The sequence below is a fragment of the Gouania willdenowi genome, chromosome 22 (genome assembly GCF_900634775.1).
Source record: "Gouania willdenowi chromosome 22, fGouWil2.1, whole genome shotgun sequence".
NCBI lineage: Eukaryota > Metazoa > Chordata > Actinopteri > Blenniiformes > Gobiesocidae > Gouania > Gouania willdenowi.
The window spans coordinates 6,013,420-6,029,216 of record NC_041065.1 but is presented as its reverse complement, the minus strand read 5'-3'; the positions used below and the strand labels follow the sequence as shown (position 1 = coordinate 6,029,216).

At 41.8% G+C, this 15,797-nt stretch overlaps 1 protein-coding gene across 7 annotated transcripts in view; it reads right to left on the bottom strand.

The window, feature by feature from the left end:
* LOC114455968 (apoptosis-stimulating of p53 protein 1-like) overlaps positions 1-15,797 on the bottom strand; it is an 84,179-nt gene that overhangs the window by 8,162 nt on the left and 60,220 nt on the right. For 4 of the 7 annotated variants that reach the window (XM_028437343.1, XM_028437341.1, XM_028437348.1 and 1 more), the window contains 11 exons: positions 15,566-15,688; positions 9,418-9,485; positions 9,171-9,342; positions 7,880-8,089; positions 7,613-7,807; positions 5,352-5,502; positions 5,241-5,278; positions 3,808-4,106; positions 3,610-3,747; positions 268-401; positions 24-190 (listed from right to left, as the gene is read on the bottom strand). In XM_028437343.1, the coding sequence (XP_028293144.1) occupies positions 24-190; positions 268-401; positions 3,610-3,747; positions 3,808-4,106; positions 5,241-5,278; positions 5,352-5,502; positions 7,613-7,807; positions 7,880-8,089; positions 9,171-9,342; positions 9,418-9,485; positions 15,566-15,688 (1,695 nt within the window). The remainder of the gene's footprint in view (positions 1-23; positions 191-267; positions 402-3,609; positions 3,748-3,807; positions 4,107-5,240; positions 5,279-5,351; positions 5,503-7,612; positions 7,808-7,879; positions 8,090-9,170; positions 9,343-9,417; positions 9,486-15,565; positions 15,689-15,797) is intronic. The other 3 variants (XM_028437342.1, XM_028437344.1, XM_028437345.1) reach the window with 3 other exon arrangements.

Here is a 15,797-nt window from a genome sequence, read left to right as displayed (position 1 = left end):
GACCAACACTGGTAGTCACTGACCATGTAGGAACTGGGAGCACTGGGTGTAGCCCTCCTCCATCTCTTCACATTTATCTGCTGCTGTTTCCACGTCACTGATTGTTGTGGCAAAAATGGCTGCTCCCGCCTCCACCAGCATCTTACACAGGTGGACGCTGTTACAGGACGCTGCGCAGTGAAGAGGAGTCCTGGAAAGAAACGCTCAATCAAACATGATGAACGCTAACGTGAGCTAAACTCCAGTCAAGGCTTGATAAACACTGACCATCCGTCACTGTCGGCAGCGTTTACATTCACTCCAAAGTCCAGCAAGAACTTAACGATGTGCTGATGACCAGCGCACACGGCGTTATGGAGGGGAGTGATGCCCTCGTCATTGGGCATGCTGGGGTTTTCCACCTGAAACATACAAAACACCAGTATTTCTAAAATGGGGGTACGTGATGGCACTGCAGGAAGTATTTGAGAGAGAGAGAGAGAGAGAGAGAGAGAGGAAAATGAACAAATAACACCATTGAAAATAGAAAGCGTCTATTTGTACGGTTGCTGTATGGACAACCCCCTGTGTTATTGGTACGGTTACCGGAGTACACGTACAAGCATCTTTGGGTAAGGGCAGTGATTCCCAAACGTTTTGTGCCCAAGGTACACCAAAGGACAAGTACAAATGTGAAGGCACACCTATTGTGCAAAATAGCCTTTATAACAGGTGTTATCACTCATATCATGTACAATATCACGGTACAAGAAAGCGCTCCATTTTTCTCTCGCTGTTTCTCTGTTTTAACGTTGTCCTACAGCCTTTGTCACAGTTTTAGAATTCCTGCCTGCGCAACCTTGGAAAAAATATTGCGTTGTCTCTCTCTCTCTCTTTTTTATTTAAAGAATTGTATAGTGTTTGCCTCTGTATTATGCAATGAGTGCATACAAAGTAGTAAGTTAAAATATAATTATTTTTGTGTAGTTGTATATTGCAATAGTAATGTATGTGTCAGTGTGTTTATAATGTCATGGCTTGTCACACTTGAAAACTTGACCAGACTCAGGATTTCACTCGTTCTTACTTTCATTCTTTCCGTGACAAGAAAGGTGAAAAACATTTGAACACAAAATACAATGCAAATAAGTTTTTGGTAAAAGTATATCTTAAACATTTTTTTTATTAAATCAGCAGGTAAGTAATCTGTAAAATGAGGCATTAACCAAACAGAAAACTAGGTCTACTTTTATAACATATCAATTGTAGATATTACAATTTCAATTTTAATTTAACAATTCCTCCACAGAAATACTTATATATAATGCTGTTTTCATACATAAATTAAATATTTTCACTCTGAATTTTATTAAAGAGAAGTTTGCTATATTTAAAAAGAAAAAAAACTAATTTATTTTAGCCCTTAAATACATAAACAAAGTTTTAAGCACATTTTAAATTATTTTCCTCTTCTCATTATAAACAACCTAATTAATCCTGCAAATTAATTGAGCAAATAAATGATACAATGAGGAGTTCACATTTGAACAGTCCAGTCATTATGAGCTCACGGTAGCCCTTTGGTTTCAGTCCTTTTCCCATGTATATTGTGCAGTGCACGTTTCAGGTGCACAGTCACAGGCCATTTATAGTTTAACTTTCTCATCAGTGGGATTCCGCTCACCTGTTGAGGTGCGCAGCGGAGAATCCTGCGCGCACACGGAACAGTGTGCACGGCTGCACGCACACAGAGCAGTATGAGCGCGCGCCATTAAACGGGACATATCATGCCAAATCCACTTTTTTAGCCCTTAAATGCATTTTGTTGTATATTTAGAGTGCTTAGAAGTACAGAAAAGTTCAAATTAGTCTCTTCAGGTGCTCGAGTTTTTATTTCTCGCTTTTATTTTGTAGTCCAAGCTCAAGGATGCCGAAGTTACGAGAGGATAAGTCAAAATGTTCGGTTGTTGGATGTAGTAACCCACACGCTTCATTACACCGTCTCCCAGCATCAGAACCTTTTCAAAGTGCCTGGTTGAGTTTTATTTTTTACGGAAATGTACCCACATCTGTGGGTAAGGTCATTTTTGTGTGCGCGAAGCACTTCAAGGATGACTGCTTCTGCAACCTCCACCAGTATAAAGAAGGATTTGCCGAAAGACTTTGTCTGATTGAGGGTTCAATTCCTTCTATCTTTGGAGACGACAAACAGAGCACTTCGGTAAGCTGTAAATAACGCTAAAAAGTGTGATGATAAGACGTCCCTGTCAGTGTTTTGTTAGCATTAGCAGTTGCACCGTCTTCATATGTTTGCGCTGTGTGCTCGTTTTAGATCCTTGATGATATGGCCTACGTGATTTAATTTAAGTCTAAAGTTTTCATTAGTCATTTCATTTTGCCGTTTTTGTCTCCGAAAAGACTGTATTTAAATGCATTTCGTGACGTTAGCTTGGCGCTAGCGTTAGCTCGGTGCTTGTGTTAGCTCACTTGTTAGGGTTCTGCAGGTTCATCATCTTCATTTTCATCTCGCTCCGCCGGGTCCGACTCTGGCTCGAACATGTAAGGCTGGATGGACAAGTCTTCTGTTGTTGACATTTTGTAAATAACCTCTGAATAAAAAGTTTATGCGCCACTACATAGCCGTATCTCTTCTATCAAACTACAAAAATGGCCGAACAGGGTGGAGTTGAACCGAGTGTCACCTCTGTAACGTGGAGAGGGGGCGGGGTATGAAGTGTCTCATTTTCATTTAAAGAGACCGCACCAAAACAAGTTGCTCTCAGAAGCACATCAGAAAAGGGGTAGAAAAGGGGTGGAGCTATAATAATGAGGAATTCAGACCCAAGCATTGCAGTTCTGCTTAATATAGACCACAACTGTATGATTTATATGTAAAAAGGAAGGATTTAAAAGCATGATATGTCTCCTTTAAGCCTGGTTTATGCTTGACGAGAGCGGGACGTCACAAGGTGCACGCCCCAAAAATGACGTTACCGCGCACCCCACGCTCGGAGCACTCAGGCAGATTGCCGCAACAAAGTGGTTGTCACAAAATCCCACGGCACACCTAGACTTGCCTCATGGTACACCAGTGTTCTGTGGCACACCGTTTAGGAACCACTGGATTAGGGCTAGGTTATAACCCTATATCGCAACACTTTTTAGGGTTAGGGTTAGGTTTCGAGTAAGGTTTACTCTTAGTCACACATCCTAAACTGACCAATGACTGACCTATCACGTAAATTGATACGGCAATCGTACGAACAGCCACGGCCTTAAAAATATGGGGTTTAGTTAAAAATTATAATCATAATAATGATAATGGAAATTATCTTCATTACAAACATGAACTGAAAATACAAAGGTCAGTCTTGGTCCCACACTAGGCAGGAGATACTGTTTCATTCATTCTACTTATTAACAAAATAAGATTCGTTATAATGTGTGTTATTATTCATTACATCATTTTGCTCTTCACTAACACACTAGAGTGAATAATATCAGGAGAGATTCATTAAAAGATGTGTGAATGGTGCTCTACCAGAGCAGGGTGTGGAGTGGGCATGGCCATACACAGCTCATTTGCATAGCAGGAAGTCCCCTCAGAGACCCTGTTGTGAGGGGTTTTACCTCGTAAATGATTCTCTGCACCAGGTCAAACTCTCCCTCTAAGGAAGCATCCAGCAGCAGAGCCAAAGGGTTGAACTTCACCCTCATGCCGTGGCCGGTCCGCTCTGATGACGGCTTCTTCAGGTTGGTTCTCTTGGCCTGAAGGATGGAGATGCAGTTAAAGATGAGCCTTCAACAGCTTCACATCACAGTGAGTACCTGAGGCGGAGCAGGAGAGGGCGACACACGGCTCTGGGTGCACGACGCCGCTCCACTCTGCTTGTTGTTCTGCTCCTCTGGCCGCTCGCTTACAGTGGGCAAACAGTCTGCTACAGCTGTCTTTTCGTCCAACGTTTCCATGACAACAGAAGCAGGAGACAGACGGCGGGGGTCTGGGCTCAGGTTTTGATCTACGGCCGCTGAGCTGACATGTTGGTCAGCTGCTTCCTCGTTTCCATTGGCTGAATGTACTTGGTCCACGTCTCCTAACAGGTGGTCAGGTTGGTAGAAGGTGGCTGCTGGAAGGTAGGACACAGGATCAGACACAGTCCTCAGGATCAGGGCCCTTATGTACAAAAGGTACGTACGCTCAAAAACGTGCGTACGTCAAAATACGGATGTATCAAAACTGGAGTAATCATGGAAATGTACGGTGCTTCAAGTCCTGAGGCGGCGTACGTACGTTTCTACATCTAATGATGCTTTCAATTTATTAGGCACACTACCAGTAATACAACATATTCACACATGAACCTCCGAACTGCTCTTGACCTGTTGTGAATTAAAGTTATTTTTATTATTTTTATCTGTTTAATGTGAGTCAGCCACATGTTGCTCACTACCTGTCAGAGCTCTGTGTGCTGGGATCTCCTACAGGTGGTCAGTCGTCCTCTGAGTAACACACAAGTTTATGTCTAAACACTTCGTTATTAATGTTTTCATAATGCCATTATTAGCAGCCTCACGCACACACACTCATCACAGCTGGCCTGCCATAGACCTAAAAAAATCTGTTTCCATATGTATATATAATTGTATTTTGTATTCTTTTTTTTTTTTTTTAATAATTCTTAATATTTTTGCACTTTATCTTTCATTTGCACATTTTCTTTGTCTAGTCTTGTTCATTTGTGTGTGTGTATAATTATTATTATTAGTGTTGTTTTTTTTTATTCGTATTATGCGGCTCTTTGCCGTTCTAATTACTCTTCAAGTATTTTCTAATTATTATTATGAATAATATTTTCCCTATCTTCCTTAATCCGCTTCCCACTTTGCAAACTATGTGCGTCTATATCAATTCAAGTATCTTGACTTTTGAATCATCTCCATCATGCATGTTACTGTCTAATAGTTTTAAAAATCACTTTTTTCCTGTGTTACTGGTGGTAAGTGCTTTTTCTGATCATGCGGAGGGAAATCCTGGTGACGATCTCATTTAAATATGATTTACACATGTAAATTATATATATATATATGTATTTATATATGTAATATGTAGGGGCGTGGACACGTGTGACACGACGCTGATTAGTATGTTCAAAGGATAGGTGCGTGGATCCAGTCGTACGCACAGATTCATATATCTGAATTTTTACGCCTGTTTCTGGATTGTCTTTGTACATGAGGCCCCTGGTCTCCATCGCTCTCACCTGAGCTTCCTTCCATGCCTCCTGCCAGGGTGTTGAACCTGCGGATCACGCACACATTCATCAGTCGATGTCATTGACTCTATTGTAAAGTCATAATACTTCAGCACAAACCTCTGGTACAGCAGCTTTTGAATGTTTGGCCCCTGGGGGCCCTCAGGTTCTGTAATGGAGCTCCGTTTCTTTAGGGGGCGTGGAGCGTTACTAAGGCGTCGGCGCAGAACGTCCAGATCTGCGTCACTGAGGTACCTCAGCTGGGAGTGAGCTGTGCAGGTCAGAGACACATGTCAGCTCAAAAAACACAACCATCATTATTCATCATGTACCAATGGTGGCGGCGTAGCACCATTAGTACGCTAAGTAGCTTGGAGCAGTCCATCATTATTGCAAGGGTTTAACATTTAAAAAGAAAAATTGATATGTCATCAAATGTCATCAGTATTAGGGCTGGGCGATATGGACCAAAATAAATATCTCGATATTTTTTCTCAAAATGCTGTTATACAATATAAATCTTGATATTTGAAATAAAATTATATTGATATAGGCAATATTGTAATTTTCTATATCACCAAAAAAGAAAAGGAGTCGTTCCATGTATTTTTATAGTAGTTTTGTGTGTGTTTGGAGTAACGTTTCTGGGTTTTCTGTATTTTTCTGTATTTTTATTATCCTTTTCTGTATTTTTCTGTATGCCTTATGGGGCGGATTCACTAAATAGAGAGTGGTAAACCAGGTGCGTCCCTAAATCCTTTGGTGATGCTGTTTGCTCACCTGCTGTGGGGAATTCACTAACATTGCTGCACTAAAAGGTGTGCGTATAGACGTGGTTGAGACCGCCTTATTCAAATGAACATTTTGCTCGTTCATTGCGGATAGGTGAGTGCACAGAAGCACAGACAAAGTGCTTCTGTGCACTGATTGAAGAAGTGAAATTGGAGGCACATTCAATCATGTAGAAAACAAAATGAACAAATAGAAATGTTTTATTGTTTTTTATTAAACAAGTTTTCATTTAAACCTAATGATATTAAATTAGGGGGGAAAACCCCCTCATTTAATGTTGCTGCTCTGCCTGATCCTGTAACTTTGATTCTGATTTGGACAGAAACCAGCCTAATGATCTGTTGATGCCATTGATCTGAGTTAACGCAGCAACAGAGTCGGTCAATCAGTCGATCATCACCATTTGAAGATGATCTACTGATCATCATCCAGCAGGTCTGATCTCCCGGGCAGCGCTGTGTCACCACATTCTCATTTGTGAACATTGTGCCCTCGCTGGTTAAATTACGCAGCTGATCAGCTGATCAGCTGATTCTGGACTGATGCTCCTGCCATCGAGAGTTTTAGGGTCAAAACATTGAGAGAAAAACACAGGAGCTCTTTAGAGCAATGGGTCCGCAGCGACATTCAGGGAGCTCCACACAAAACATCCTTTCTGCACTGCAGTGTCACCAGACTCCACACGCACCGCCTCGGGTGTCCAGCTTTTTCTCTCCCTCACACACACTTTACTCTGCATTTTCTTATTCAGTGGTGTTAATATTGACTAGATTTTGATTATTTTCTTATAGTAGAAAGGTTAACTAGAGCCTTTTTTTCCATCTCAGCTGTGTTTTGTGTCAACATTCAGTGCAACAATGATCTGTGTTTGTTTGCAGCTGAATGTGGGTCGTACTATTTTCGGTGCATAAAACAGTCACTGTCTGCAAACAGTTCCTGGTTTGATGAATTGTATTGCGTCCACTGCATTCATTTATTTGCATTTCCCCCTCCCATTTTTTGCTCCCCTTGTGAGATCTACTTTACACATTCATCAGAGGGAAAGACGCTAAATGGATTGAGGGCGCATGATAACCTGAACGCGAACGTGAATTCGATTCCACCCCTATATATTTTGGAGTCATTCCATGTATTTTTCTAGTGGTTTTGTGTATTTTTGGAGTAACTTTTTAGGGTTTTTCCTGCCTTTTCTGTATTTTTCTTGTTCTTTTGTGTATTTTTCTTTATACGTTATGTTTTTCCGAGTCATTTGGTGTATATTTGTTTTCCTTTTGGGTATTTTTGTTGTCCTTTTGTGTATTTCTGGCAGTTATTAACAAACAGCTGTGCAACATGCGCTACATTTGGCTTTTTCGCCTCAACGGGACAGCACGTGTGAGTGAGTTCTGTAGTGAGGCTTTTTTAGGACGCACTCAGTGATCATCTAACTGAGCTTTATATGTTCTGAGAAGTAGTGAAAGCAGCGACTCCTAAAACGACGAGCTATATCTATACAGGCGATATTGTAATTTTCTGCATCGCCAAAATAAAGAAAACTCGATATATCGCCCAGGCCTAATCAATATTAATGATGTCATAACTCCACCTACCAACTGGGGTAAGCTTGGTGGGACTTAAGGGACGAGGAATGTTGTCAACATTTGGTGGGGTAACCATCAGTCCCTCGCTGACTCCACCCCCTTTCTCTCCATCTCTGTCATCCTGCCCCCCTCCTCCTCCCCCCTGGAGGAAGGAGATGGGTGATGGAGAAGAGGAGGAGGTGGGGAGGATGGGTTTCCCATAGACTGCAGAGGAAGCAAAGCAGAAAGTGAGGATCTTTCTGGGGGGAGATGAACGCCCGTGTGCAGCGTGTAGACCTGCTCTGACGGTGCTCCTGTTGCCCAGAGAACCAAAGTGTTTGGCCTGAGGCTGCTGGAGGTACATGCTGTAGATGGAGCTGCTGTTCATGGTGGCAGGACCCTTCCTGGGAGACTGTGGCCTGGATGGATGTTCTGGGAAATAAGGGCGTACAGCTGCTGCTGGGGGGAGGTCGGTGCGCTCTGGGTGGACAGACAGGGATGATGAACCTGGGCACAGGTGAACACATGATTAGATACACATCACTCAGCATGTGGTCCCTACAGTCTACAGTTCTGTCAGGATCATGTTTTTTTTAATTCTTTTCAGGGCTTTCAACATAATTCAACCAAACATTTTAGCTGATAAGTTATTGAATTTTAAATTACACAACACAATCATTGCTTGGGTTTAAAACTCTCTTATCACGTCCTCAGTTTGTCAGAGTCCAGAACAAACAATCTGACATTATTTAACAAGAACTGGAGCTCCACAGGAGTCTGTTTTATCACTGTTTTTATTCATTTTATATACTTCTGATTTTAGACATGGTGGAATGTCTTTCCACACCCAGAACTTCTCTGATGACACTGCTCTGGTTGTTTTATTAATCACGGCGAAGCTTCGTTCTACAAAAAAGGGATTGATACATTTGTCCGATGGTGGGACGACAACTCTTTAAAATTAAATGTCGGAAAGACAAAAGAACTAATCAGTGATTTTAGAAAAAGACAAAGGAGGTTTGCCCTGTGAACAGATTGAAATTGTTCAGTCCTACAAGTGTCTTTGTGTTCACATTGACCACAAACTAAACTGGACAAATTTTATCAGGGGATCCTAGCCAGCGTCTTGTTTTATGCTGTCCTTTTCTGGGGGGGCGGCATCAATGTAAATGACAAAAAGCCAACTTGATCAAAAAAGCTGGCTCAGTGATCGGCTGCACCCCAGACTCACTCGAGGTCACATATGAAAAGAGGATCGGACCAAAACTGAAAACTGTGCTAAACTTTAAAGGTCATCCTCTTCACAGCACTTTTAATGGACTAAGAAATGATTTTATTGATCGTCTGGTGATGCCTAAAAGTTCCACTGAACGGCTAAGAAGGTCTTTTATTCCAGCAGCAGTCGTCTGTTATTTTAATGAACATCTGTGAATTGTTGCTATGTCTGTTCTGTGGAAGCTTTAAATCATTATTTGTATGTACTTTTCTTGTCATGTTGTGGACTGTGTGTGTAAACTGTGCAACTTGGTGGCAAATAGGTTTCCCCTTTGGGGATTAATAAAGTTCCTCTATCTAATCTAATCTTTACCTTGGCTGGCATTAGGAGGGATCTGCTGGGAACAGGAGGTGGTACTGGTGGGACTGGACCGGGGCCAGCCCAGAGTACCAGGGGCAGAGCGGGGCAGGGAGCTTGTGGAACAGTGATGGACTGCAGCTTGGTGGTTGGCACTGGGATAAGTCCCATAACCAGAGAGAAGCTGCTGGGAGCAGAGGAACAGGAGGTTAGAGGGTTAGGGGGTCGGGGGTCCTTTACATTCATCTGATCTTCACAGTACTTGTTCTGGGTTGTTGGTCCTCCGCTCTGGAACACTCTTACTGAGGCTTGGCCACGACGCTTCATTGGCTGAACACAAGGAGGAGGGAGGTGGGGTCTTTAAGACACATGGCTGCAGACATCAGCTTTATTTCAAATGATGCAAAAATAGGAAAGGGTTAAGAGAGGTCAGAGGTCAGAGGGGAGGGGTCACAGCCCCGCTCATTGCACCACATTAGCTGTTAGTAAGAAAAGAGAAAAGCGCATCCCTTACAGTCATGTGTTCACATCCCAAAAAATGGATTCATTCAGAGCTCATTAGAACTCTATCAGCAGTGTGAAGGTCAGGGTTTCAGATGCTCTGCTTGTGTTTGTCCCAAAAACTCTTTTCAACACATTTCTCATGTTTTCACTTAAAGTTGTGGTAAAATAATGAAGGATGTTTATTTTTGGGTTGAAAAGGGAAGATCAGAGTCCAGACAAAATTGAATGTGTGGTGGAGTGAGGAGATATCACTGGGAATACTGGGAACAAACTAGAACTCCTTGTCTGGAGAAGAAACACAAGAAACCAAAGTAAGAATGAAGATAAAAACAACATCAATAAGAGAGAGTTTACAGTAAATTATCTTTGATTTATTGATCGATGAAGCCTACACTGTAGCCATGTGGTAAATGTCACACTAACGTACGACTCATAATAAGTTTGACATTCAAACTAGTATGTACTGCCTTCACAATAGATAGTATGAAAAGATTGAGTACGCAAGAATTACCCGGATGTATACTACTATATGGGGATATTTTTGAAGTATGCATGGTGGGCACACTAGTCATACTCAATTTCCCCATGATGCATTGCGAGCGAAATCTAAAATTGTCCTGCTTCAAGCTAAAAATGAAATATCCCCTTTTCAAAACAAAATAATTTTTTAGTTTTTTAACGCTTTTGTAAATAGAGCTCTTGTTTCGAAGTTAACTGGAAGTTTTGTCAATGGGGCGTCTCCAAAATATGTGTGAATGAAATATGTCTACGTGAGTTTTATGGATCAGATGTTTTCAGAACTTTCAAAGTTGGAGAATTAACAGAGACTAGTACAGTGCCCGACGGAAGTATGCATTCATGTGGGAGCTTCAGTAGTTAATTATGGCCAAATGAGTATATGTTTGAAGATTGGATGTACAAAGAGGTGTACATACTCTGTACTCTACTGTTATAAAGGATTTATTTGCGGGTGCAAAATAAAACATCGTGTGCAATTTCCCTGGTTTAATTCTATGGGATATGAACATGATAAATGTGTTAGCTGTTGTTTTTTAACTCACTTTTATATTTTTTTGTTTGGTGTATTTTTCTGTAATGTATGTTTTTTGGAGTCATGTGTATTTGTGCATCTTTCTGTTATGTTTTCGTATAATTATAGTTTTTTGTTGCCATTGTAGTCTGATTCTGTTGTCATTTTGTGTATTTTTTTGTATAAATATTTAATTTTGTGTATTTTTATGCATTTCTGTTGTGATTGTGTGTACTTTTGTATAAATATTGTTTAGCATATTTTTATTATAAATACTGTGTGTGTGTGTGTGTCTCTGTGTACATCCATCTCCTTCGTACCCACATTGTATTTTTCTGTAATGTATAGTTTTTGGAGTCATGTGTATTTTTTATTCTTGCAGTTGTCTTTTTCTGCATTTTTTTATGTTTCACTGTACTCATTTAGTATATTTTTATTATAAATAAATAAATACCGTGTGTTTGTGCTCCGTGAAATGTTTGAGACGCTGATAACCAAACTCCATAGACATTGTAGCTCCAATTAGAAAAACAACAAAACTGCGCAAAACAGAACGTAAAACTCCAAACTACGTGAGTAAGTAAATTACCTACAATTCGGCTGTCTTTTAAAAAAAAAACAAAAATCATGTTTTACCTTTGAACCAAGTGGTCAGAGCTTAACTTCCATGCACGGCACCACAGAGAATCTGCAGTTTTCCAGATGGAGTATTGAACGGGTTGAGGTCAATACTGACTCTAGTGAAACAGTGCGTTATTGAGCAACAGTTATATGGCTTAAACAATGGGAAACATGTCTGCAAAAGACTCACCAGTGGCTGACGGTTTCAAATGATCTATTCAGAGAGCTCCCGTGTTTGAGAAGCTAATGATAGCATTGCACAGGAGGAAGTGGAGGAGGAGTGGCCGCACACGTGACTCTTGCTCGCGTGAGGAGCTGTGTAGTGAAAAAGATATAGATGGTGCGCTAGCGCCCCCTCACACCCTGAGGTCAAGAGTTGAATAGGTTTGATTTCGGGGCCGTCCAGAAGTGAAATAAAATTAAAATAAACATTTTGAAATGACCAAATTACTCCAAAATAACAGATACACACACTTGGGGTATTTGGAACCCATTGACCGAGTTTCAGGTCGAACTTGCACCGCGTCGGGGAGATATTTGTTCCACACACACACATCCACAGACCTCCCTTGCTTTTATAGGTAAACAGAGATATTTAGCCTCAGTGTGATTTGGGTTTTGCCGTTGTAGGTTCAAAATGCATCTTGGGAAACTTGGAATTATACTTCAGTGTGAACGCACATCATCCTAATCATACTTAGACATAGTACACAGTATATACTCATTGAGTTTGTAGTGTATAATACATTAATGTGACATTTACAACACAGCCAGTGTCATTATCTGATGAAAAATAATCATCTCCAGCAGTTTTCAGTTCGACACGTTTCTGCTGAAGTCAAACTGCTCTGAATGTTTCTCTTGGTAAAGATACATCACTCACAAGAGTTTGGTTTGAACTCGTTACAGAATGAACCAGTGGACAGTGGTTCAGACTAAGATTAACTGAGCTGTGTGAACTCTAACCTGCTGACCTAAGGAAGGACACGCCCACAACAGGAAGCAGCCTCGGTTTGATGGCAAAGCTGGAGCACTGCTGCAAACACCAGAGGGCTTTACTCGTGTTCAGCTAACATCCAATCAAAATCACACGTTAGCTTAGCACAGGCCAGAACGAGACGCAAAATGTCCAACAATGTGACATCAGCCTCCACATTTATACTTTCATTTTTATAGAACAAGATCAGACAGGGGAAGCCTCTACCACAGGGGGCGGGGCCACAAACATGACTGTATCTGATCTGAGGGTCACATGATCAACATTCATATCAGCCTTAGAATAATAACCAATCAGAGCATTAACACACAACAAAGGAACTGTGTGTTTTTACAGTCATTGTGTATGTTTTTGTCATTGTGTGCAGTTTGTTGTTGCTTTGTGTTATGAAGTCATTTTCTTTTTCTTCTTTAGTGTGAACAATCACTAAATTTCGCACAAGCTCCAGTCCCATGTCAGATTTCCTCACTTGTAAAAACAGGCCAATCATCCTAAAGGTAGCGCAACAGGAAGCCTCTAAAATTCAACATTTTGAAAATTCACAACAAATCAACCAAATGTGCTACAGATTTACAACTTTCACAAAAATGTATCCCCAACACTGAGCGCCAGCGTTCACTCGACCGGAAGTAAAGTGTGCTTTTGTTCTCGGGGGTCCTGCTGACCGCTCTCTCTGCTTATACCTCTCACCGTAGCTCATGGATGACCGAGGGGGAGTTCCCTTCGCTTTGGGTTGTCCATGCAGCTGCGTGGAATTGCAGAGGTCCCAGAACCGAACACAATATAACAAATAGACCAAAGTGATGTTGACTAATGACAAACATCTCCATGCTATCAAAATGTAATATGTGTATTTTGAAATTTTTGTTTTAATAACTGCATTTTTGACAGCCGTTTGAAATCTGCCTTTAAACGCTAACAGCTGCTGACGTGTTTTGCCTAAAACTGCCTGGACCTGACCATTGCTGTGCAGTAGTTATAATTCTGTTCATTATTTAGATTTTGAGCTTTCGGAGTAATCTTTTGGGTTTTTCTGTCATTTTGTGTATTTACTTTGAGGGCCACACAAAATCAGACTACATGTGGCCCTCGGGCCTCAAGTTGCCCATGACTGAATTACAACTTTCAACGTTTTACCTCAACAATTGAAGTCATTAATTTGTAGAGACGCTGTTAGGAAAACATGACATAGAGTCAGTATAAACCCATTTTCATTGTAATCAATCCTCCCTTTGAGGCTAGATGTAGCAACAAGTAAAGAGGCTCACACTCCAGCTGCTTCTCGCTAGTTTCCACATGGTATCACTGTGATATAAATAGAGCGGTTGAAGCTGTTGTTAATATAGAGCAGCTCTGGGACCAACGAGGTCAGATAGAAACAGTGTGTGATACAGCTACATTTTATGTAGGAGAGAATACTGGAATGAAACCTCAGTATAAATGAAACAGTGTATTTGTTTCAAACTACTTAAAACACGTCTTCAAAGATAACTTTTTGTAACGAGCTGCTGAACAGAAAACCTGACATCACACAATGTGAGCAACGCAGCCTACACGGCATCCCTAGAGACTGAGTTGTGAGGAGAGAGGCGGTACCTTTGACCTCAGATTGTTTCAGCAAGTTCATTTGTTCTTCTTGAATAATATGTTACGGTTTAATCTATTCAGACAACTTTTTTCAGGGAATTTACTTTGATTTCTTGACATGTTTCAACTGTCAACTGCCAGTCTTCTTCAGAGGCATCTGCTGATCGCTTTAATGTGTCCTTGACTTCCGCTTAGTAATTCCAGCAGTGTGGGTCTGAGGTGCACACACTCATTGTGTAACAGTGTGTTGTGTAGCTGTTCTGAAGGTCAGCTGTGTGTGTCCTGTGTGTAGCGCTGAGTGCAGTGTGGGGTCTGTGTTTGCCTCTCTGTTGACATGTGTGGGGAGAGATTTGTCTCAAAAATATTCACAAATAGATCCACAATTTTCACACGTGTTTTTCAGATTGGAGTGAGAATTTGACAGGCGGATTCGTGCGGCGTCTGCAGTGATGCGGAGTCTGCACCGATTCGTCGTGATGAAAAGGGAGCTGAGCCAAAAGGCAAAGCTCTCGATTTACCGGTCAATCTACGTTCCTACCCTCACCTATAGTCATGAGTTTTGGGTCCGGACCGAAAGAACAAGATTGTGGGTACAAGCGGTCAAAATGAGTTTTCTCCGTCGCGTGGCTGGGCTCGCCCTAAGACATAGGGTGAGAAGCTCAGTCATCCAGAAGGGGCTCAGAGTAGAGCCACTGCTCCTCCGCAGTGAGAAGAGCCAGATGAGTTGGCTTGGGCACCTAATTAGGATGCCCCCAGGACGCCTCCCTAGTGAGGTGTTCAGGGCACGTCCCTCCAGAAGGAGACCTCAAGGAAGATCCAGGACACGCTGGAGAGACCATGTCTCTCGGGTGGCCTGGGTACGCCTCGGGATCCCCCCGGAGGAGCTGGAAGAAGTGGGCGTGGAAAGGGAAGTCTGGGTCTCACTGCTAATAATGCTGGCCCCACGACCCGGCAATGGAAGAAAATGGATGAATAGGTTTTCAGATTTTCATATGTTTTTCAGATCCAACAATATATCCACAATTTACACGTGTTTTACCATTTGTGTGTGTGTATTTATCATGAATTATCATGTGTAAATCTTCAATTGTACTTGTGGATTGAGCAAAGTGTGTTTGTGGATCAGCCCACGTGTGCATTTATTTTTGAGACAAACGTAACTCAGTTTTGCTCAGATTCATACACACAAAGGTCCCGACCCACGTGTGTAAAGCACCACCCATCCACTGTCAAACCAAGTGTTGTACTATGATCAGCAGGAAGGGAAAATTATAAGAAAAACGTAAAATTTGAGGATTTCTATGCTTTTTCCAAGAATGAGCTCATTTAGCCTGAGGATGCTTTGTGATGCTTTGTGCACATAGGTGTTATAAACCTGTCAGTGCAAGTAAATTAGCATAGTGTCTGTGATCTGAACCTGGACTTTGTCTCAGATAAAGTGTGTGTTCTAATCCCTGATCGCAGCTCATAGTCCTCACACTGGACTGAGCTGCTCAATCTCTACACCACACCTCATTTTCAGTGACACGCCCACAACAGCACAGGGAGCAAACGCTACTCTGAACACACTGGGGCTGCGTCCCAATACTCACACTGTATGTAATGAGTGCTTAGAGAAGTTCCAGCTCTTCTAACGATCTACAGAGGAGGATGTATTTCTCCATCACTCACTGTTTTCATTGGTTCCCCTCTGAGAGGACAAAGGCCCACTCAACGAATCAGAAGACACTTTGATGTCTAAATCAGACTCTTTCCATTGGCTGGGAGGCTTCCTGCTCTCACTCCAGTCCTCCACTGGTGGACCACAGACACAGTTACACCAACCACCAGCAAACATCCAACAGGTGAAGCACAAAGCACCACATCACAGTCAGGACAACATGGACCACATCAGAGAAAAGGA